Genomic DNA, 25,001 nt, shown 5'->3' with positions numbered 1-25,001 from the left:
GATGCGCCTGATACGCCATAGCACAATCTGAGCCCTCCTTCACGCCTTTCAGCCTCATCAAACAGTATGAGAAGCCACCTGGTTTTGGCCAGGACAAGCTGCTTGTGTTCCTTGTGCAGACGGGAACTGGGGAAGCAGCCACTTCTAGGCAAACTCAAACCACCACCTAAAACGTCACCTCAAGCCACGTGCAAGTGCCTTATCTGATGGCAAGAGGAAATCTGCTTTGTGAAAAGTACAAGTGGAGCAGGAATTTAAGTACAGGAGGTGGATAATAAAACTTTGGGTGATACAATTGCAGTCTCTCTACGGCTAGGTCTGGCTCCAGCACTGACTGCAAAACTGCTGGCAAGACCTACCGGCCTCTGGTCGTTCAGCATCCAGCCTGCTCTATACCCTGGCCACTGCCACTAACTCCTTGTTCCAAGAAGTCACATGAAAGGGAATTCAGCCTCCCACCTGAACCATGGATCTTACTGATGTCTGCATCAGTACTCTCAAATGTTCTGTGGTTCACGTAAGCCCACAGAGAAAGAGGTTCCCTGGTGAGGACAAGCTTTCATCCCTCCCGAAGAGCAGTATCAGGGCACTCAGTGCAGTGCTGCTCCCCCCTTGTCCAACAGCAACGCAGGCAGGAGGGATGAGGCATGTCTTCAACACCAGCTCCGGTTACTGATTACAGGAGAGGGAGTTGCTCACCCCACTGACAGACAGAGCTAATCAGGCAAAGGAAGCTGCATTCCAGCACCAGCAGCGGCAGTGGGGAGAAGAGCCAGAGCAGTTTTCTCAAAACCAGCAGACAGACAAGCACCTTGGTCCCATTGCCCCAGCAGGAAAAGGCAACAAAATACCCCCTAAAATCTAGCAGTTTTCAGGGTGTATACACTCTAAATATTACCCTGGGTAGCACACACCACTAGCAGAAAACTCCAGCTCTTCCCTTGTCAATCTGAACCTCCAAGACAGTGATGGAGCAGCCTTTCACTGCCACCTTCTTCTTGTCCCTGCACATCACTACTACTGCTGCTCCTGCAACCTGGCAGACTGGCCCTGCCCTCTCCTTCCTCTGCTGCTCGCATCCGGTGCAGCTTCCACTTGTGCAAACAAACAGGCTGCTTGCCTGAGCTCACAGCAGGAACACCACAGGAGGCTCCAGAACCCTTCTTGTTCTCTGGGGATCACACTAGGATTTCCTGTGCTATGGGTCTCTCTCTGAGTAGTGGATGTTTGCTCTTTCCAGTGGAGAGAGAAGCAGCAGGAGGAGAGTTACTCTGCAAGCACATGCACTGTTCTGGCTGTTCATCCCAGGGAGGTGGCAGTGGGTCTGAGTGCTTGGTCACAGTTATTAGATGAAAATTTATCATCAGTTAAAGCCACCTTTCAGCATTATGCAAATGCAGCAGCCCCAAACCACCTGTCCTTTTTATCTTTACAATTCCACAAGGAAGCACGAAACATCATCTGCTGCTTGAAGAGAAGCCAAATAGAATATTTTAAGACTAAGAAAACGTTTCAGAGACCAACCCAGGAGGAAGGTAAGCTCCCCGTCTGTAATCAATTACAATCGGGGAATGCCTCAGCTTCAGACCACATTAGTCTTATCAAGCGTGCTGCAATTAAAACACAGGAAGGCTAAATTAGAGAGAGTGAAGTCAATGAGGAATGAATTAGCAAAAAATAGCAAGTTGTAAAGCAGGAGGTTTCTCAGTTCTGTTACATCCTCCGTGTTTCTGCAAGTCAGCAGCACTTCTCCCTGAAAACCTGCACAGAAACCAAAGCAGCAGCAAGAACTGCTACTTCACTGGTAACAGTTGGTTTCCAGTCTCCACCAGTGCTAACTTATCTTTGTCTTTAACCTTTACTGCCTTGTCTCTAGAGCTGCTTAATTTTCACGATTCTTCCTCACCCACACCCTTGCTCTGGTCCCAACATGGTCACCACACACACCAGGTGTTTTATGGCCACCCCTGAGCTGCAGTTTCACCTCCCAGTGCACCTCCCGTGACACCAGTGCCTGCCTCGTTCAGCTCCTGTTTCCCCCTTCTCTCCCAGTCCATCACCTGGACGTGGCTGCAACCACAGACTGCCCCGTCCCGCCTGCACCCCCTTGGGAGTCACATCCACCGAAACCAAAGGGATGGCTGGGCACCCTTACCTTCCCATCTTCAGGAGATTTACTCACAGCTCCTTTATGCCCAGTCATTCTTACACCAACTTTTAAGTTTCAGACAGCTCTTTTAGCTCATGCTTATTCTCGATACCTACACAGAGAGAAACTGTATCTCTTCTCAGTCTTCATTTTACCAAGTTAAACAATCCATGTCTTCCCCCTAACAAAACAGGCTGTTCGTTTACCCTACGAAAACTGGAAATTTCCCAGAAGTGCAATAGCTGCCCTTGTCCCTATTTACCCCAAATTTACTTCTCGTGAACCAGAAAAAAGGCCTCTGCTTCATGCAGAGGCAATTCCCTCTCTCTACAAGAAGTTCTTTCCTCTAGTCTTTCCAGAGCTGCATTTGTCTTTTTTTCCCAGTAACAGTCTGGCAGCCTGAATTATCCTGTGATTTATTTGTACCTACCTAAGCACTTTCCTCCTCTGCCACTGCCAAATGATGTTATCCCAGCTTAGAGTCAAAATGTTTGTTATTGCCCCAAACAGTAGGACCTTCCATTCATACTCTTAGGTTTCATGCCACCCAGTTTACCCCTGTTCTCAAGGTGCTCATGGTCTTCCTGGATGGTATTTTGATCCTCCCTTGTACTGACCACACCTGGTTTTGTCTCGTCACAAATTCCACTTGCACACCATTGCTTTCTGTGCCAAAAATCATGAAAGCAAACACTAAACATGACTTCCTGTGGAGGAACTCCCAGCTGTCCATTCAGTGCTGCTTTTTGTGTTCTCTTTTAGAGAGACTATTCACATACAGGTGTTGCACCAAACTGTGGCTTCTGAAGCTTAATAATATCTCACACAGCACAGTATCACACGCTTAACTTAACTTCTGACAGACTGGGCTACCACACTTCCTCTGTCTCAAGAATGATTTTTTTTTAATCAAATAAAGATATTAAATTAGTTTTTGTAACCTGCCTTTGGTAAATCCATGTTGTGTTTGCTTTCAAGATTTAATTATTCTTTCATTTAAACTCCGCTCTGAAGTTCTGAATAGTACCTCTGAGGTTAGATTAAGAGGTCTGAATTTGACAGGATTATTTTCCCTTGCTCCCATCCCCCCCAAAAAAAAGAAGGGAAAAAGAAGTATTATGTCCACTACAAGCTAATCCTGTGGAACCATGTGTAACCTGATAGATTTATTGGGGACCTTTTCCTCTGGACTTGCAGCTTAATTGGTTCAAAGTGGAACAGAGATCTCTTGGGCTCTCACACCTAGTGCATTAGCTTCAACAGCTTTTTCCTTTCACTGCTGACCCAGTAGTTTTCTTTGTCTGTGAACTTCTCACCATAAGCCATTCTTTCTCTCACATTCATCATATCACCCTGATGGAGGTAATACATATATATATATATATATTCATGTGGCTCCCACTTTAATCCTTCCGCTTCCTTCACTTCCCTGAATGCCCGCCCTGGTAATTCTTTCCTTGTTTCCTTATTATTTTCTTGTCAGTGAGACTGGCCAGTGTTTGCTTCTTTTCCTTTGCAAGATCTAACTGAACTTGAATTTTGCCAGTTTCCACTTTATCTCTGTCCTTTCCAGCCATCAGGAGCAAAGTCTCTTGCTCTTCCTCACTCCTCTATTACTTCTAACACCACTTGGAAGCAGCTCTTTATGAAGTTATGCCTACAGCCTTTTTCTGCCAGTTGCCCCCTTGCAAGCATGAACTGCAGATGATCACTGTACTTTCACAAACAAGATTTCAAGTCTACAATGAGTTCATGAGCTCTTCGGTGCATCTGATTTTAGTAGCCTACCATTCTCCTAGGCTAGGCCCAGATTCAGAGAGGTCAGAGTCTGCATGTGTGTCCCAATTTCACTGAGCACCCCGCCAGCACTGCTGAGTCTATATACAGCCCTGCTTATCAAGCTCCCTCCCTTCGGAAGCAAAATCTGAGTTATTGAGTTATATCATCCCTTCTGTTGCCTTCCCACTTAATTTAACCATGAAGGTACTTGATCAAAGGCAACTTTCTAAAATGTCTCTTTGCAAGGGGGACATGCTAAAAACAGCTGCGAAAGGCCAACAGCTCTTCTTGTGACCTCATGGTTGGTGACAAGAGCTGTGCTAGCCACTGTGTCTGAGAATACCTTGGCTCTCCTCTTGACAGTCATGCTGGCTCGTACTGTACATTCATGACAGTGCCATTTCTGGTGGCACCCAGCACCCCTACAGACATCTGCATTCAATGCTGGGGTCAGCAGCTGGGCTCTAGCACACTCCTGTAGATCTTTTACTTTCTTTTTCTACAGAGAGATTGTCTGAACCCTAATTCCGTTTTTGCCCATCCTACAGCCATACCTTCCTTGCTGCTATTAGTGCACAGTGATAATGCAAGTGTTACTGTACTTTCCTACTGAACAAGGCAATATCTGTGCTCTGGCCATGACTACTACTCCACCAGCCTTCTCCAGACTTCTATTACATAGACACACAGTCCTTACGCACAGGAACAGCATGTGAGGCCTTCTCTCAGCCAAAACGCTGTCAAACAGGTGGCTTTTAAACAAAGACAAAAACGCATAAACCTCATCAGTCATCACTGCCGGCCCCAAGAAAAAGCACTGCCCTTTCAGAGGTCCCCATGCCCCAGCCCCTAACCTCCCCCTCCAAAGCTGACCTCCATTTCAGTCTGCACCACTCCTTGTACTGCAATCGCAATTCATCAGCCAGGCTCGAATAGCCGTGTTTTCAGTCTATAAATCACCAGGCTAGACATCTGCCCGGCTTTCAAAGGAGTTTTGTTCTTCTTGTTGGCTACCGCAAACTTTAAGGTACTTGGAGGCCTGAAGCAGCCCGACCACCCCCTCCCAAGCAACTTGCGTTGATTTAAAATGCAAAAGACGGCTTCACAGAGAGAGCCCAGATGATGATAAAGCACTATTGTTTGCGAGACTCCAAACTTGATGTTTGTGGATTATTCTGAGAGGTAGCTGCTGTTGAGGAGAGACAGAGACAAAGCTGCGTGTCACTGCATGCTGCAGGCCACCTCCCCTGGCCCTTCTGACAGCCCTTACACAGGCTGAATAAGAACTGTTACATGATAGTGTCCTCCAGCATCCCACAAAGACCTGCTGGGGAAGCAGAGCCAAGGATCAGAAAGAAGTCATCAAAGGCAGCCGCCCACCTCCCCCTCGGGTCAGGCAGTGAGTCACTGAGGTGCTGGGCACAGCTGTGTCAAAGGAGCTGACACCTCCAACATCGGTGCTGGCGCTTGATCTGCTCCTCCAGTAAAAAGGAGATCCGTCAGCAGCTCCACTGTGGGACACAAATGCCGCAGACAGGTTCTGGATGGATAAGGGTGGCTTTTAATCGTGCATTCACCGTTTTTACCAGCCACAAGTGCAAGAAGACAGCTCGGGGTGTTCCCTGTATGGCATCAAGGTGATTCCTTGCTCACATTCTTGCTCCTGCAAGAAATGACCAGGAGATCGAAGCTCCCCTCTGGATCATGAAGCTGGGAAAAGCTGTGTGCTGGAGCAGAGCACATGGAGGAAGGATGCTGGGAGCCAGTCCTGTGCTTCATTCCCATGATTTAGCACAGCCCTCTGCTCTCTCAGTTTCATAAGCTCCTTATGGACCTGTTTTTACTATTCTAAACAGTCACTTTCCCATCCTTAAATAATCTCTATTTCACTCTATTTTAAAATTATTCCTTTTTCCTCACCACCATTTCCATGTTTCCTTCGCTATGTTCCCAGGGGGTCTGACACTTCTACATTAATAGAAGACAGTGACCTGTGATAAAAATACACTTTTATGGAGTGCTTGGGCAGGAAGCATTACAGGACCTGAGCAAGAAATAAAAATACAATAAAGCATATGAAAATCCAGCTCAAATGGATTCATTGCCACAAAACCAGAAACAAGTTAGCAGACACCTTGGCAAAGACTCAAATCATTTTCTGTACAACATTCATGGAAGCAGGCGAGGGTCAAAAGCTGTTGCAAAGTTGTTTGGAACAAGGAAAATAGTAACTGAACGGAGATGACACACTTGGACATTCCCACATTTTTTAAGTTAAAGCAAAGAGACGGGGTCAGAGCTGAAAAATCACCTGTGAGGGTTTATACAACAGCGCTGGGTCTATTGGGCAGCAGTGTCCCAGTAACAGATCAGAGAAGAGCAGGTTGTCTTCATACCACCCAGAAATCCCCTGCTGAAGTGCAGGCCAGGGATTCTGCACCCTCAGCCATGATGGGGAGAAGATGAGAGACGAGGGGAGAAGATGCTGGGAAGCAGAGCTGGCATCCAGGGGCCAATTTGCAGTGCAAGCATTGATCTTCCAGCTCACAGCCCAAAACTGAAAGCACTGCACCAGTGTGCTTCCAGCTCTCCAGGGTACACCTGGGAACAGAAAAGGGTCTTCCACACCAGCTCTGCCTCGACATACCCTGGGCCAGATTACACTGAGATACCCAGGACAGAGGGTAAAGAAGCCATCCAGGACCAAACTGGAGAAATTTACTCTCATGAACATCCACAAGCACAGGAGAATCCATATGCGTTTGCAGACATACTGCCGGCCAGAGTCCAAAGACCACACACTTCCCCTTGACTAGTAACAGTGCTGAAGCTCCAGAGCTTCATCTGCCTCCTTGCAGAGCCTTTTTCTTCTAGGGCAGGAAATGCTTGCTCAGCCTGCAGGAGAAGGAGATCCTAGAAGAGTCAGTGTAGGCAGCTGCCTTTTGTGGTAGCAAAAGCACCACAATCTTGGACACCTTGAGGGCTTTTACTCCTGCTGGGAAAGCAAAGGCTAAACAAAACTATAGACTGGGGCTGCCTATTTCTCCTCTTGGAAATTCAGCTGCCAGTCCCACAGAGCAGCAGGAAAAATCACATTAATTTCCTCAGAGATTTTTATCACCTCAGTCTTGGCATGGGAGAGGCATCTCCGCCCAGCTGTGAGCAAGCAAGCGCATTTTGCCGTCTTTTTTATGTAATCAGAGCAAATTCCTTGGAGATGAGTCACGGGGCTTCAAGGGTGTCCAGAGAGATGTCAAGCAGCCTCAAGTGTAAATCAGTGACACACCTTGCTGAGAGGACTCACGCTTGCCAGCAGGCCTATTTCCCTTGCAGACACCAGGCAAGGGAAGGGGCTCTCAGATGTCACCAGACAGGCTCCCACACACGTGTGGCACCTCCAGACCCAGGAGACTGCTGGTGTTTACATTTCCTCTGTAAAGACAGTGATGGTTTCAGGGTGGAGCTGGAGTGCTTCCCTGCAGCTGCTCCCTAGCATTAAACACTGAATATTTTTGGACATTCAGGCTGGAGGAGCTTGGCATTCAGTGAAGAGATCTGAACTTCAAAAACAGAGTTCTGCCCCACCAAACCTGGTCAAACTGCAGGGGTTCCTGCCTGGGATGTTCATTATTGTGGAACAGCTGTGATGAGGCAAGGTTAAGCAAACCTGCTCCCCTTCCCTGCCCAGGAATGAGTACTCCAGGCTCCATGGGTCTGCAGGCCAGAGGACAAAGATGATGCTTGCATAATTTCAAGGCACAGCCTGCTTTAGTGCTCCTTTAGATGCTGAAAGGCAGAGGAGGACCAGAACGAACTAGGCCTGGACATAATCCCAGAGGTCCAAAGTAACACTGAGGAAAACGCTGTGGATGCCCTTTGGGCCTCTGAGTGTCAGAGCAGATGGAACAGACAAAGACCTTGGTGGAGCTGGGTTCTGAGTCACTATTTCACTAATGCCAAGGGCAAGGTTTGGCACAAGGTATCAGTGCAGGCCAGCCTCCCAATTTGCAAAGTGCATGCAGATTTTTCTTCAAGCAGGGTGTGCAAGGTGCTTCCAGTCTGGAGAGGGCCAAATCTCTATTTGTGCATTCTTTGGGGGCAACTGCAGAAGACATAACCCAGCTATTATGCCCTTCACCTTTCAACTTCACCCTCAGGTGACTAACAATTACCAGCTACCATTAATATTAAACGGGAGAGAAAGAAATGCGATCCTCTCTCTGCTCTTCACATTCCACAATATCACAAACAATTTGTCATATTGGGAGGGGCAGAGGCGGGAGGAGCATTAATTATTGATACTTGGGAACAGATGGCTTTTCTTGTACCAGGGCAGTGAAATGTAAGAGGAGCTGTGGGTGAGGATGTGAGGATTAGATGGGCAGACACGTATCAGGTAACCAGTCTTCAAGTGGAACAGGAACCTTCCTCCTAGAACCAGCTCCTCTGGCCTGCAGAGCTCTCAACAACAGCCTTGTCTGCAGAAACAAATCCACTGACATCTGAACTAGTGAGGCTTCACAGAAACTTTCAACGCTCCCTCACCTCTGTACAGAACATCCCGGACACGATGACTGACAGCTTCCAGACAGCAGAGGCCTGGCAAATCAGGCACTAACTGCTCTCTCCAGGAGACCTTACTGGTTGCATTTCATGTGTTCATCCTCATCTAACCGCAACATTTATTCCTGAGACCACACACAATGTCCAAGAGTGACTTCCTCTTGCCTTCCAGTGGCGTTTGGATCCCATTCAGAGTGCTGGTCTCCAAAATCAGAGATCCAAGTGGTCTGGACCAGTGACTTCAACCAGAGACTCTGTTATCCAACTGTTTTTGCCAACCAGCTGTAATGAATCAGCCCCGGGCCTGTGGAGCCCAGGGTGCTGTCTCTCTGGCAGTGGTTATAAGCAGATGCCCAAGGAAGAGCCAGAACCAGGCAAGTCAATGGTTATACCTCCTTTACTGCTGCAAAAATTATATTCCTTGGCTATTTTCTATTCAGGGATTTCACAAGCCAGACCACCTCTGTACACAGTGACTCAATTTTCCTCTCTGGACATACCCCTCAAATTCTGTAAATGAGCACTCACTTTCCCAGCCAGGACTGATTAAATCCAGGGTTATGTCACTGACCAAGGCAGACTCTCTTGCTACCTCCACAGGCCCAGAAGGTACCTCAGGACCACAATGTCCAGTCCCTTGATATACTAGGACTTCCTCACAGTCTTTTCCCAAACTCAGTGTGTTCTCCTGGCCTCTCCTAGGAGCCTGTTCCAAAGCCTCATTACTCTTGATAATTAGACACACGCTTCTCATTTCTCAACTTGACTAATCACTGATTTATAATTCCTCTCAGTCTGCCTAGGGTCATGCAGCCTGCAGCCTGTGAGAGTACCAAGACACATACAATCTTGTGATTTGGAAAAACACAACTTCCCAGGTTCCCTCCTAGTCTGGAGCAATGGTAAAGTGCTTGAGGTGAACAAATGCCAAGTGCCAGGAGACAGCTACTGTCCATGAACAATACAACTTTTCACAGCACGGAGTAGGATAGAGAAACTTTCCCTGCCAAGGAGACAGTGAAGAGGGAGAAGCAATTTTAGAAAGATCTGGGCCTCATCTGGGAAAGAACGAGCTCCACCAAAAAAGCAGCAAACCTCCCCACTACAGAAGCTTTGATCAGTGTCCCAAGTTTGCTCTAGTTTGGTACCAGAAATGGACAGACCTGAAGGCATCTAACTGCTCCGTTATACCAATAAGAGAGCTTTTGTTCATCAAAAAATGCTGTTTGTATCACTGTGATAGTACCAGAAAATGTTTCTAGTGTGCATCTCTTTACAAAGCAGTGTCTGCAGAGCCCTGATATGTGAACTGCTGCTGAACAGTCCTCTGAGAGCTGCACGGGCTGATCTCACCTTCCCATGTTTCACAGGGCCCGAAGAGGGGATCATCTCACAAAAGAAGCCTATGGATCAGAGAGCAGTACAATGGATCAAAAATCAGGAGAGGTCACATCTTTTCAGCCCCAGAGCAGGACTGCTCCCTTTCACCCTTCTTGAGTTAACATTTATGTGAATCTTTTCCCTGCTGCTCAAAGAAGGAATTACATTATATACACATTCCAGAGAACTTTTCCCAGCAGTAATAACCATTTTTAACATACATTGCGCTTGGGAGAATGTCTAGAATTTTACAGGCAAATGCATGGGTGGAGCTGTGTTTTTGACCCACACAGGAAAGCTGGAAGTTGACATCACCATCCCAGTCAGGCTCTGGAATCGGGGTGGCCGGCGGGCTTGGCAGGAGGATGTGCTTGGCAGGAGCTCCCTACCTCTTTGATGGCAGACATCTTGATGGTCTCATAGTAGTGCAGGGGTGCATTGGGTGAACTCATGTCATAGCCAAACCCAGCTACCGCCACCTCATCACAGTTGTGGAGCGCCATGGTTATTGCTACGCTTCCCAAGGTGGGGATGTTCTGAGAGGAGAGAAAGCAGGAATGGAAGTCATTAGCAGGTTGCCATTTTTATAATCAAAGATTTCCTCTTATTGTCCCTGCTCACAAGGGCACTGCTGCTACTAAACAGAAAACCAGAAATACGGTATTTGGTTATATCTGCACGTCAGCTGCCCAGTGTCAGCTTGGTGGGGTCAACAGCCTCCCAACTTGTAAAGAAACTCATACATCAGCCAGCTTCCTGTGAATCATCTAACCCAAAAGTAGCAGCTCTTGTCTGAGGCTCTGTGACATGACTCTCCAGGGGAGAGCACTGAAGGGTAGAGGTATTAATGAAGATGGTTAGACTCCCCTTCCACAACTCTGCCATCCTGAGAAGAGGGCAGCAGATGAGCTGGAGGATGAATCACAGTGGATATGTTAGCTTTCCAAAATTAAAACAGATGTAGATACTGCATTACAATGCTATGCACACTATTGGCTTCCAGTTAGGCTAAGGAGGAATTCTTATCCCAAACAGGTCAGCACACAGGAGCAGAATAAGGAACAGCTTGTTTTACTGATGGTAAAAGCAATTTAAGGTTGTTAAACAGCTCTGGGAGATGGAGAGGAGATAGGCAGAAGTGTGGTCCAAGACCCCTTCCTTTTCCCAGGGGCACTCCAACAGGCAAAGGGCACTCTGGCCTGTGCCATACCCTCCTACCCACAGCATTCTGGGAAGACAAGGAGCAGTGGGAAGCCACTCAGAGATGGGTGGTAGCACTCCAAGCAGGGACACCCCAACTGTCCTCTCCCATCTGCTGACCTGCCATTTGCACTGAAGTCCCGCCTCAGCTCTTCCTGTTTCACCTGGCTTCTGTCGAGGTCCTTTACAGCTACAACTCCTCCTCTGCGTTCAGATGAACATGACCACTGGGACAGCCAAGTGTTTCCAGTGTAAAATCCTAGCTCACTGACTCTTCTAGCTCCCCTTTAGCCAGATGAATCCAGAGGCAGCTTTGCCCCGGGGGCTAGGGAGAGGCTGAGAAATCCACCCACGTATCTTATCTTCATTTGTAGAGCATCCAACACCGGTCGTATCAAAAGTATCATGAATTCAGAGGACGTGCTCAGACAGTCACCAAGGGTGACAGCCTCCTAGCTGAGGTGTAGAAACCAACTGCACATTTATATTTTTCACTGACAATGGCTTACCCTGAACCGGTGAGCAATGCTACTGCATGTTCAAAAAGGTTGGGAACAATGTTTTGAATTTCTGCTTCTCATTCAAAGGAACCGGTTTTTGTCAGCACTTCTGACTGCCTGACCAGTGGGAAGAACAACGTTTTCCAAGCAAAGGATGTTACCCATACTGCATCTGAGACGTGCAGAGCTGGGAGCACAACTCACATGCTACGGAGAAATTCACTATAGTGCACTGGAATTACTCTAATGTGAAGACAAACAGGCAAAAACTGCTTATGGCTAAGTCAGTGAGACATTAAATTAAAACATTTGCAGCACAACTGTAACAGTGAACATCTAAAATGAAAAGACCTTCCTATATCCTCCTGTGCCAGCTCTAGATGTTGGGAAAAACAGCAGAGCTCATTTTGTTCTTGCTGCTTAATTTCAGTTGATACTCCCACAAACAATACTGGTTTTATTCTATTTACTTTAGTTAATTGTTAATTCACCGGTAGCCAAAAAATATCAAGGGGTTTAAAAACATAGGGGTTTAAAAAAAATTGGAAAAAGTTTATTAGGCAAGGATACAAACATTCCCCTGAATTTCAAAATATCCAAGAACATCCTGTCTTCCCGGACATGGCAGTTTGAATTCAGATTTCTCAGCTCTATTTTGCATAGGAGATGACATCTGGATGTCACTGGAATTGCATCAGCTGGTAAGTGAACGTGCCACAAAACGCTTTCCCTCAGCAGAGCTGTAGTTACAGTGTCCAAAACATAGTGAGTAAATGGTTACGTCCTTGAGACTGTGTCGTCACTGGGAATAGGATGGTGTTAACACCACCCACACTTGCACTGGGCCCATTCCCACGGTACAGCTCGAGGGAGACACAGGGTCTTTGCCTGGAGGGAATTCTACTGGCCAAGCCAAGCTAACATTTAAGAGCTGACTTTCTAATGTGAGTCTTGCAAACCGCAGAGAATTAATCACACTACCCAACCTCACGGGAGGACTGCCAAACGACCACAACTTTCTTTCAGGCATAATTCTTACTTCTGTTTGGAGAATAACAGAAAACAGAAATGGAGAGTGAACTTTCCTTTGTCACCAAATATCTGCCTGACTTTATTCCATCTATAATACGTTGACGGTTTTAAGGAAAAATAGGAGCTAATTTTCTCATCTGCTTCTGTTCTTCATTAGTTCCTCACATGCCAGTACTTCAGTACCACCTGCTCTGCTCTCAAAAATGATTAAAATACCAGAGACCATCTACCTACCTAACTTCTTGAACTGTAGTAGATGGATCTGGCTTGGTCCCTACAGCTATCAGAGTGTCCTTGCAAAATAGTTTTGCATTGCTCTGAAATCACATTTGGAAACTGATGATCCGATGGCATTTTCTTAATTGAATTATTCCTTATGGATGTTAGCACCCTCCAAGACTGTGGTAGCTACAGCCTAGTGTGTATCCCCCTTGAAGGCAGAGATCTGCAGCCATTCCTGCCTTCATTGGTGAGATGCAGCCTCACATCCCACTGCTGTTTGCACATCAGAACCCTGTGGGCTAGAGAGGAGCACCTCGAAAATACTGTAAATATTATTATCCTTGCTATTCACTGAGGGCAGTAACTGTCAGGGCAGCACAGGGGTGCTTGCAGAGCCCACCTGTAACTAACACTGCCTAAGAGAAGAACACGAGTATAAAATGTGTGTGCACCCAGATCTAATACATATAACTGGGCACTTGCTCCAAACTGCTTATCTTTAAAAAAGAAGCAATCATCAGAGGGATGCAGTAACTGGGGAGTTCAACAGCCTTGAAGAAAAAGGAGCTAGCTTGAACAGAAGTATAAAAGAAGCACAATTGTTGGTTAACTAAAGGTTAGTACTTTGGTCCTGACTTGGTTTAAGCTAGAGAAACGGAGCCCTTTTCTCCTGTGGCAGCCTGCTGAGCTTCTGCTAGTCCTCCCTGTTGAAAATGAAGAACTACCTCGGGTCCAGCTTGCAGCATGGGAAAGACAAGGCCTTGTAGGATCTAGGGAGGTGTCCCAGGCTGTGCTGCAGAGAAGCCAACTCAGCAGCATTCTCCAGGTCCAAGGAAAGGACTCTCATCTCCTCTCAGCAAAGAAGTGGCAAATGACTGGAGCCACGTATCAGAGAAGAAATGGTTATAATTACTCTCTGGCTGCATCTACGCAGCTTCCAAGCTCTCCTGATTGTACACAGGCACATGAATCTGTTGGCTGCAAAGCTCCAATCTGGATCTAACAGACCATGTACAACCCATGAGGCAAGTTGGGGGACAAGTCACTCCAAAAGAAGTTAGGCACCATGGACATGGCTGTGCCAAATCTGGCTTGCTGTGCCCTGCACAATGCGTCAGTGCTATCTCACCACACACACCCTTGTGCCGTGCCCCAAAGACATACCAAAGCAACCACCACACCTCCTGCATTGAGTTATGAAAATACAACTCTCTCAAACAACCGAGCAGGTCTCTTGTTATTCTAGCCCTTTGCTAAGAAAAAAAACCAAAATCCCAGCATCCTGCCTCAGAAATAATACTCTGGTGTTGGACCAGCTCAAAGCCTGTCTTCCTGCTCATGGCTGTCTGTGTGCCTGGGTGTTCCTGTATCACCAAGAAATGGTGCTTTTGACCAAATGGTCGAAGAGCAGGAGCTCAACAGTGGCCAGTGCTGAGGCAGGAGCCTCCTGGGATGCCTCCCAGCTGCCCAGAGACTGGCCAGTACAGGTCATGCCATGGCATGGGGCTGCCTGGAGTGGCCCAACAGGACCACTGCTCCAGATGTGGCCATGATGAGTTTTGGACCTGAATTGGTGCCCATCAATCAGTGTGAGCAAAGCCCCAGAAAGCACTGGCAGTCCTCTCCCCCTGTCAATTCCCTGCCATAAGCCTTGAAATTGGCCTTGCAAGCTCTGTATTGCCTGCTGTGTGTCAATTGTTTCTGTCCCAGCTGGGGCCTATGGAGATAACAGGTTCATCATCCTCTCTCCAGTCCTGGTAAACAACAAGGGCAACCTCACTGCATAACATGTCCAGAACTGGAAGTCCACATTTTCAAGCCTGTCCTGCTTGTCTAAGACCAAACATCTGGAAAATGTAATATCTAATATAATGCTCCCCAGGGATCAGCCCTTTGCTTGGTCCCATTTGAGGGAATGCAGCAGACTGACAGATGAGCCAGAGACGACACTAAAAGGCCATGTGACAAACAGAAGCAGCAAACACAGCAGTGGTGAGCAACGTGTCACTGGAGCAGTGCTGGGCAAAGGCTACCTGAGCCTCCAGAGCCTGGCTCCTTCCAAGGGTACACGTCCTCCATGGCTGAGGTGAGCACATGCTTGGTGGATCTTGGTGAGAAAAGCATAAAGACAAGAGAGGCAAAGACTTCTGCTCTCGTGCTGCATCAGGGACCACTGCAAGCTCTGTGCAGAGCAAACACAGCCAGTCTGCACCACCAGGTCAGGGGACCACAAGTGCCTTTAGCAGTACAGAGATGGGACAGGTTCTCCTAACTGCTCCTACTCTATTCTCTGTTGCAAGCAGAAAGATAAAAGGCTTTCCCTCAAGACATTGATGTTTCATCTTCCACTGGTCCCCCTGAAGAGGCTTTAAAGGCTGACTGCTACTCACAGAAGTCAGTCAGCAGAAATGAACACCAGCCCTCCTCTGGACTCTACTGGGGGTGAGCATCACCTCACAGGACTGTGCTGGAGACCCAGTGCTGGTGACTGAACCTGAGCCGGAACTGCTCTTTGCCTGGTGCATGTGAAAAGCTCTTGCTGCTTTTCATTTCATGCCCGGGTCATTCCTGTGTCACTGCCTGCTGGACTGGAAGGAAATGACTGCTGTAAATCTGTTTTTAGAAATATTTGACTCCCTTAATATGTTAAATGAATTCCAGTTATTTATGGGATTTTATTTGCCTCAGGGTAAGACTTATTGGATTGTTCAGACTATTCCAAATGTTGCCTTTTTCAATTAAAAGGTGTTACTAAAGAATAAACTCCCTACAAACAATAATGCACCTACATATTCAAATTGGCCTGACTACTATATTAAATGAGAAAACCTGAAAAATTGCTTACCTGGGAAAAATTGCTACCTTAGTTTTATCAGTTACAGTCTAATAGCAATGAAGTTTTCAAAACAAAAGACATACAGAAAAAAGCTATAATAATCACCACAACACACTCAACAGTATTTTCATTTTGTTTCTTTATGTTTGCATAGGAGCAACCCCAAACCTGCTCTTCATTCCCCTTAGCTGAAAAGTTTGGAAATACGGAATAAAAAGCAATTTAGTATCATTCACTGTGAGCAGACCACTGCCTGGCATTCTGTGGAGTGATCCCTGTCACAGGAACTTACAAGGCACACTGCTGCTCCCACAGCTACCTCCATTCAGGCACGAAATCAGCTACAATATTTGGCTTCAAAAGACAAAGCAGAGCATCTGCAATGCTTTTCCTTCACCTCCCCTAGTTATCCCTTGCTGTGAGTGGGACAGAGCCTGCAGAACTGGTGGTCTGCAGCAGAGCAAACGGGGAGCCAGTGGCTGGTTGCTGGAGACATGACAAGCCAGCTGCACACCAACTCCCTTCTGGCAGCTGACTGCTGAGCTCCAGTACACCTTAGCCCAATCCAAAGTTATCTCTGACCACATCTACCTGATGCACAAGCTCTGATTCACCATTTGCCACGGAGCAGATTCATGTGCCATGCAGGGAGTATTTCTAAGGACCTAAGCATTTAACAGAGGGCAGGCAAGGACATGACTTTACTACGTGCTATCTGCTCTGTGATAACCACATATATGCTTACCCCACGCTAAACGGGAGCTCGTGGCCTACTCTCTCACTGAGAATTAAACTCCCTTCAGTCACTTTGCATCCCTCATGTGCAGAAGCACATGGCTGGGCTTTTACCAAACAGCAGCTGGTTTGCATTTACCTGCTCCCTTCTACTTGTCCAAGCACCCGTTCCCCAGCAGCTCCTGGACTGATCCCACTGCAGTGGTAATGGATGGAACAGTCCAGCCCACAAAGCAGATGTGCTGTCTTGCAGGCTCAAAGCTTTACAATAACAAGTCGTCTCTACGTTCCACTGACTGCAGCTGCAGTGGCCCTTTACCTGTCCCTCTACGTGTCTTAGAAGATGCCATCAGAGTGCAAAAAAAGCAGCAGCATGTAAATGGAAAGGACTGAGTGGCAGACTGCCCTGCTCCTGCCATTCCCCACTTCTCTTCTGCTTCACAAAGACCCAACAGGTCCAAAGACATGGCCTTCACAGAGTCTCGGTCCAGTAAGAACAGCCCAGGAGACAAAGTTTGCTGACAACAGGGCAACTCATGAGAGGAAGGGTCATGACCACCCAGGGGAGCTGAAAACTGCCTAAGGAGCAAAGGGTTCCCACTGGCATGTCCAGAAAGGCTGACTGCCCACAGGCAAAACCACCTAACAGCTAAGAGAAGCCCTGGGCCAGGATGTGCTAACACTCCAGCATCAGAGGTTAATCCCTGAGCTCATGAGGGCTGTCAGCACCCTGCAGAGGTGCTAATCCATGGCTGGGTGCCTAACACAGCCTGGTAACACCTCCCACACGTGGCTCCTCCTTCACCACGCTGGTGCTGAGGCTGGGTGAAGCCCAGAGAAGGATGCTTCATCTCTTTATAGATTAAGCCATTTCCAGTACATGAACAAATCAAAGGCTTACAGTTTTGGGCCTTAGACCTTACTCTCATAAGAAGTTAAATCATAAAAAGATCTGTGGATGCACAGCAACAGCACAGAGAGAGAAACAAACACCACAGTCTGCACTGGAGTCCTCAGAGTCCTGATAATTTCTCCTGGCCACCTCACACCATGCTCAGGGCTCCCAGAGGAGCTAGAAAGCCACTGATGCAGTGGCTCTGAGCACTCCTGACTGGACAGGACTATTCACTGCACAGCAAATGGCAGCAGGGCAATGACCATCCCTAGTGGTGTATGTGCCACCAGCAACAATGGCCCTGAACTAATGTTCAGTAAACTGTCTGCCGTGTAAGGGATACTGCCTGCCTGAACTACCAGCTGCAACACCAGTGATGTCTGGTTTGTCTTGATTGCCCAAAGACCTGTATACACAGAACTTCCACCTGAACAAAAAAATCACATACATACCTTTGGCTAATGAGAAAGCCAACCCTGCACCCACACTTAACAGGGTTCTTTAATTAGAGAGAGGATCTTTACTAGATAATTTCTTTTGTGCTAAACCGTCTTCAGGCACTAACAACGATTTTTCCCCAGACATTGCTAGGATCCTGAAGGTTTTTCTTTATCATCTGCTTAACCCAAGAAAAGAAAAAGTCCACATGCAGTAGGGAACAATTCTCCCTCTCTTAAGACTTCAGTAAATGGACTGAGAAAACTCCTGAAAACTCCTGAAACTTTACCAGTCCTAGAGAGAAGTCACTGTTCATTGTGGGTGACCAGTTTTGCTTCTTGCTCAGACTTTTGGCTACTAGTGCTACAAGTGCAATCAAAATGCAGGTCTGAGTTGCACACCACTACTATCCTCCAGAACCATCTGGCCCAAATTATATTATCAAAGCAGAGGATGTTACTACATTCACCCTTTATTGAATCCTGGGAAAAACGCTTTGAGATCAGCCCCAAACTATTTCACTAGCTCTCCTCAACCTTGCTGAAAAAGCCCCCAAATTACAAAGTTAATTGGCAGCACATTGTTACCATATGTGGTGTGCAAGAGAAGCACTGAAGTTTATTTAGGCATCAGAACCAAAGAAGAGTGGAATATTACTGCTCTTTATGAGGATTTCGTGTTGCCCTTGATTACTAAGGCATCCCCAGCCTTGATCCTCCTGTCCAACACACCACAGCACACTGCAGCACGGGGGCACCAATCTGCCTCCAACCCAATTTCCTCGGAGAAACTCAGGACACTGTTCACTGTGCTTTTGCTTACTAGATGTCAGCATTTTCCTTTCCACGTTCATATGCTTCTTTCTTGTGCAAAGTTTTCCAGGCTGTCTCCCTCATCTCTAAAGCACGACCCTGAACCCAACCAGCTATGCTCTGCAGCTGCTGGGCCACACTGGGTCTTGTGGAGCAACTCTCCTTGCTCTAGCTGCCCGACTCATCCTGCTGGGTGTCTCACAAATCTTTTATGAGCGGTGGATTCTTGGCCTACAGGCTCTAACTTCCATTCTTCCCATTTAAACTCTGAGTGAAAAAAGGTCAGTAGCAAACTTGTATCACCGGGATCTTACCAAGTCTCTTCCCTCTTTACACTGGCAACAGCAGTTCCTCTTGGAGCCTGTGCACTTACAAAGCTCTAAGCCCTGCACTGATGCAGCATCATTCACTAACATGTGAAGTCCCCACAGCTCCATGACAGCAGTCCACAGTTCATGTCCGCAGTAAAATTTGTACTCACAGGCTAGAAACATTCTCTCTGCTTTCAAACTCTGACAGAATCCCTCCATCAGCATCCTTGCACAGACCGCCCAGCGTACATTGACATCCCAGCCCCACACGTGCACCTGCAGAGCTCCCATTGCCCCATCTGAAGGAATAAACTACAATTCACACAGTCTAGCAGGGGTCATGGGCAAAGACTGCCTGCCTTAAAGCCCCATAAACTATTTTTAAATGCTCAAATGGACTTTTGTGAAGTGAAACATCAGGTTTCAATTAAGATGCCTTCACTTCCCAATCCAGTGTGTGTTAAACAACCTATCAAAACCTCATAAACTTCAGTTCACAGCATTTTCATTTCCGGATTCTCTCTTCTCTCAGTTTAAGTAATAACTTGTGTATTAAAATAACGTGTTTAAAAATAAAAAACAAATCTGGAGAAAAATAAAGGCAAAAGTCTGATGATTTTTGTCCTTTACTGGGGCAGCAGTCCTGATTTTCTGGAAGACAAATCAAGACCTCGTCTTTCTAAGGGTAAGTTCTGGAGAATGCAGAGAGGTGAAGTAAGTTACTTTCTAGCTGATGGGAATATTCAGTGCTCCCAGAACAAAAATCCAGGGCTCCCAGAATCCTGTGACAGCTTCTGTATGTACATACACACACACAGCAGTGCATTTCCATGTGGCTGAATCTGTCCACACATCTCGCACATTGCATTTTAAGAAGGAAATGTCTTATCTCCAGGCACCCACCCATCTGACTTGCACAAAGCAAATGTCTCTAATATTTCTGAAGTCTTCGTGATATAATTAGAGCATGGAAAATGAGTCACTATTCTGTCTAGTCCAAATCCACGCTGCGAACATGGCAAATCTCCTGCGCTGATAGCAAAGGAAGGGGCAGAGCAAGCAGACCTTGTCCAGGGAAAGTGCCTCTCTCTGGGTTTGTCAGCTGTGCTAATGTGCCCAAAAATGTCACGTGTGGTCTCTATCAACAACTATATCACATGTGTACATGAGCAATTTACCCACCCAAGCAATACTTACTCTAATGGCTGATATATTACGTAGAGCAAATATAAATAGGTTCTGAGGACAGCATTGCAATGTGAGATAATCCAGAAAACCCAAGTCACCACCTACTCCACACTAACACTCCAAAAAGTTGCACTGGGGGTGAGAGATATGAGAATGACCATTAAGGTATTTTGTTAATAAATATGACCTAAAACTGAGGTTTGCATTGTTTTCTTTTGTGAGCTTTTACATCTAAAACCTGTTGCTGCGAGATCAGAATTTCTTACCAAAGGCCTCATAAAACAATCTTTACCCTCCTCTACTATAAGCCTGGGATGCAACTTCACAGTGGTGTTCAAGGCATTGCTGAAATGTTGATGATCCCCACCCCCAATGCTCAGATCAGGAAGGATCTTGCCTTGGTCTGCAGGAGACTGAGTGCTGCCACCATAACAGAGCCAAAGTCTCTTCCCTTCAATGTCCAACAACAGAGGCCCAGAGGAAAAGTAAGAACAGCCTAGTCTGCTGCTTGGTCTCTCATCCTTCTCTGTGGTTTTGCTTCCTTTGCTTTATACCTACCCCTCTGCCCATCAGGCCGTTGTTGAAAGGCAGTCCAATGAAGCTGAAAGCTGCTTCCTGGATGAAGTAGGGATTCAGGATACGTATCTCATGAGGTTCTCTTGGGACACGGGTTGCCACTGACTTCCAAAAGCCATCAGAGGCACTCTGGTAACAACAAAAAAAAAAAAAAAAAGAAAAAGAAAGGTAAAACAACAAACACAGTTACATACAAAATATAGATTTCTATTATTTTATTTAAAAAAATATTAAAATGCACTAATGGTAGCAGTTCCCACTGTCCCTGCTCACTGCCACAGGGCACTAGTGTAAGGTTTTAGGGGATCTGTGCATCCTGGAGAGATGACAGCAGCATGGACTGATGCACTTGAGCTAGTCTGGATAGCAACTGTGAGGAGGACAGACAGGTTTGACCTTCAGCAGGAATAACCCCCTCCCTGGTGCCATCTTTTCACTCTTATTGGCACTTGAGCCACATGGTATACCACTCACATGGTATAGCATGGAGTACCTCCAAAATAACCAGAGGCTCCTTGTTCAAAGGACTTAGAGAACATTTGCATTCTAATGTTCAACTACTGTTTAGGTTAATACAGAGCAGGGCACAGGGAGGATGGCAGGACTTTTAATCTGCTAACCAGCAGCTTGGGCAGGTAATCTGATTGAATGCCTCCTTCTCACAGCATTGAGCCATCTTCCCTGTGATCTCCCTGACAAGCAAAAGAGACAGACACTACACTCTACATAAAACCCACACCTTTTGGAATTCGTTATTTACACCAGTTCTGGATTGTTTGCAGCTTAACAGCGACTTCACAGCTGCTTTCAGGGCACTGCTGAAAATGTTGGTGATCCCCTGCAAAATCCTCAGGAGCTTACCCTGCCCAGCAGTGATCACCCCTGCAATTATCAGCAGGAATTCTGCCGCAGCCCATGCCTGCTGCATTTCACGCGCTCCTTGTACTCGGAGCCTTGCGCTCGGCTCCTGTGAACCCTCACACCACGTGCTGCCAAACACCTTACCGAGGGTTTTTTATGGAACAATCCCACGGATATCTTTAGCTGCTGAATTTCATATCCTGAAACTGAAACTTTGGCAGATGGCTCGTGCTACAAAAGGCATTAACACAGCAAACTTGAGGAGGACGCACACCGTCATCCTAACCAGCAGTCTAAGAAAGACAAGCCCCATTGCTATCCTGTGTCCCCTCAGAACTGCCCAAACACAATACACTTTTGATGACCAGGGCAAGCATCCTGTGAGTTCAGGTTCACATTTCAGCAATGGTGGAGTGCTCTCAGGACCCTAAATGGAAAAAATTCCTTATTAACACTCATGTTCTTTCATCATAGTTGAATTAGAAAGAATGCCCAGTGTCAAAGCAGTCTAACACTTTCCATTATAATAAGACACTTTCAGTCAATGAATGATCCCAGCATTAAAAAAAAACAAAACCAGAAAAAACCCATTATAAATGTTAATAAAGTCCAACATCCATTTGACTGAGGGATTTGAGGGATTTGGTATGTCAGCTGAGTTTTGCCTCCTTGTGAAAATTCATTAAAAATTGGATAAATATTAAACCTTTGGAATTTCCTAAAGGCAAATGTGAAATAGAGGCCTTTCAGTTCCACAGAAGGAGGGGAAAAAAAATTAAATAAAATCACAGATTCCACTTGCATTAAGCATGCTCCAAGTCTCACAGAAATGAAGATGATAAACAAAAGTCTTGAACAGCTACTCATTCGGTGAAACCATCTTATCATAGGCTTAAGCAGGCACACCCTGGAAAAATAGTGTGTGACCCTGAAACTAAAATAAATTTATAAGTTCAATTACCATTTCACATGCAACTCTAAATATGGCATTGCCTAAATTTTGCAAACAATTCAAAACCAAAGGTCTGCAAAGCTATTTAAAGTGGACAAAAGATGTCTTTTGTTTGGACTTACACTCCATAGGAGATTCCATGTAAGTTCTGGGATTTGAGTAGGTTTTACATGGCTTTTACGTTACACACAAAACATTAAAGAGAAAAGAAAAAGAAAAAGGTTATAAACATTCGAGACTTTCATTCCCTGCTGCTGCTGGAACTGTCCAAAAGGAGGTAACTACACATTCCACTGCTGCCCATTTTCCCAGCGCTGTGTGAACCACGACGACCACACCTGGGCTCCCCTGAGCTAGTTCAATGCCAGTGCAAAATAAACGTGGGTCCCTATTCCCAGCTGGAAATACAACCTGCCTGCTTTGGTCCCTTCTACGTAGCTGTTTCTCCCGTTGCTCATCATGACTATCTCCCTAACCAGTCTCCTCAGCTATCACACTGCTCTGAAATTGCTCTGGCTTCTCCCTTCTGTCTCATTTCTATTTGCTCTGTGTTCTCTGTAACTTTTCGAGGCAGTTCCCCTGACATTATTATTGAAGGCCACCTGGGGTAATCTTTCATTTTGGTGTGTTTTCCCGCTGTAGTTTCTGAAACAATTGTAGGGAGAACAGTGCAGTCTCAGCAGACAGCTCTCACAATTCCACCTATACAGCAGGCAAAGCCCCGTATAGGCCTAAAGAACCAAAAACCGTTTTCCTGGCTTACAATTACTGAAATTCTCAGCCTTGTGGTTTGGCTCTCCGAGCCCTGCAGCCTTAAGCTACGTCTCAGGCCCTGTGGTTTTGTTCTGCAGCTTGTCTGTCACTGGCAAGCTACAAGAGGCAGCAGCACCACCATGCTGGGAGCCCCGGGAGGCTGCTCCCCTGATGCAACCCCCTCAGCGGCGGGAGCGCAGCCCCTTCCAAGGCTCCGGAGTGCAGCCCCTTCCAAGGCTCCGGAGCGCAGCCCCTTCCAAGGCTCCGGAGCGCAGCCCCTTCCAAGGCTCCGGAGCGCAGCCCCTTCCAAGGCTCCGGAGCGCAGCCCCTTCCAAGGCTCCGTGCTACCGCCGATGCTCGGCCTGCCGGGGATGTTCAGCCTGATTGGACCCAGATGTTCCGCGGCGTTTCCAAGGCAATTACTTCCCTTTTTAGGCTGGGAGGAGACCAGCAGCCACCCGAGGAGCATCAGGCACCGGGAGGGAAGGCACCGCAAGTTCCTGCCAGATTCAGGAGCTCAAACTCGCAGCTGTAGGTTGGGGGCACCCTCTGTTCTCTGCTACAGTGATTAAACCCGCAGTGCTCACGGGTGGGCTTCTAAGGATGAAATAACTTCTGATTAGCATAATAAGCAGTCAGAAAATAAGCCTGAAAATTGCTCAGGCAATGTTCCGACAGTGCCTCATCACCTCCTGGCACTGAGGTGGGAACCAGAGGGTCCAGGCTGGAAACTGTGTTTCCCTATGGTGAGTTCCCACTGTTGTTATTTTTTGGTATGTTGGTATTACTGTGCATCCAGAGCCTCAGCCACAGATCAGTATTCATGGTACCACGGGTGGCCAAAAAAAAGCTTATACTATAAGCATAAAAAACCAAGCACCACAGAGAGAGAGAGGCAGACAGGAGAATATGACTGAAGAACATGTCTATGAGGGCCACAGCACTTTTTATGCAATCTTGAGTATTTTCAAAATTGCATAACTGCAAAGGGCATCACTAAAGGCTTTTTAGAGGAGACTACTTTTAAAACTACCTAAGAAGTTAGATAGGCCTGGGCTTTTAAGCCAGCCTCTTGTACAGCTCCCATCCAGGGAGAGAGGCAGAAGGAGACACCACCTCTAGAGACACCACTCCAGGAATAAACCAGTACAGATATGACAGACCAAAGATGGCAAGTTATGAGGAAGCGATAAAAAATGGCAGGGCTCACCAAATAGCTCCAGGGACAAGACAATCCAGCTGCAATCCCTCATTTTGTCCATTTGCAGAATACTGAATGGTAATTGGTACAGCTGGTTGTAAACTATTTTTTGTCTTCATTCAGTTTTCCATCTCCTGTTTTCAGATTTACCAAGGCAAATCACAACATACGCTAAAATAAAATATGGAAACTTAGAGCCTTAGCCAAGAAGCACACCTGACTGGAAGATATAAACCACTAGAAGCAGGCTGAGTCTCCCAGAATAACAACATTCATAATATAATGAGCAAAATGAGGGGTAATGCCACTGCATCCCGATGAAACAGGTGCTGCCTCTTCTGTACCTCTGTGTTACTACTGGATTTAGGATTACAAGCAGCATTGTTCTTGAAGACTTCTAACTCTGATGGGAAGGGGACAGGGAGATTGCAAAGGTCAGCTACGTGCAACACAAAGCTGAATAAGTTCTGGGTATGCAATACCTGCTGCAGAGCAACAAGGTGAAGAGACCGGAGAGGGAACCTGTGGTAAATGGAGATTACTGCTCTTTCAAATACTGGTAACACCAGAAATGGAGAGGAAGAAGGATATGAGGAAAAGAAAAAGTCGGGGATGATG

At 46.6% G+C, this 25,001-nt stretch overlaps 1 protein-coding gene across 7 annotated transcripts in view; it reads right to left on the bottom strand.

The window, feature by feature from the left end:
- The window catches only part of ST3GAL3 (ST3 beta-galactoside alpha-2,3-sialyltransferase 3), a 177,597-nt gene that overhangs the window by 5,867 nt on the left and 146,729 nt on the right, over positions 1-25,001 (bottom strand). For 6 of the 7 annotated variants that reach the window (XM_039384713.1, XM_039384714.1, XM_027747196.2 and 3 more), the window contains 2 exons: positions 20,599-20,745; positions 10,261-10,407 (listed from right to left, as the gene is read on the bottom strand). In XM_039384713.1, the coding sequence (XP_039240647.1) occupies positions 10,261-10,407; positions 20,599-20,745 (294 nt within the window). The remainder of the gene's footprint in view (positions 1-10,260; positions 10,408-20,598; positions 20,746-25,001) is intronic. The other variant, XM_039384715.1, reaches the window with a different exon arrangement.

The sequence above is a fragment of the Pipra filicauda genome, unplaced genomic scaffold, assembly GCF_003945595.2.
Source record: "Pipra filicauda isolate LSUMZ 115617 unplaced genomic scaffold, ASM394559v2 scaffold36_size6622888_pilon, whole genome shotgun sequence".
NCBI lineage: Eukaryota > Metazoa > Chordata > Aves > Passeriformes > Pipridae > Pipra > Pipra filicauda.
This window is presented reverse-complemented; position numbering and strand designations above follow the sequence as displayed.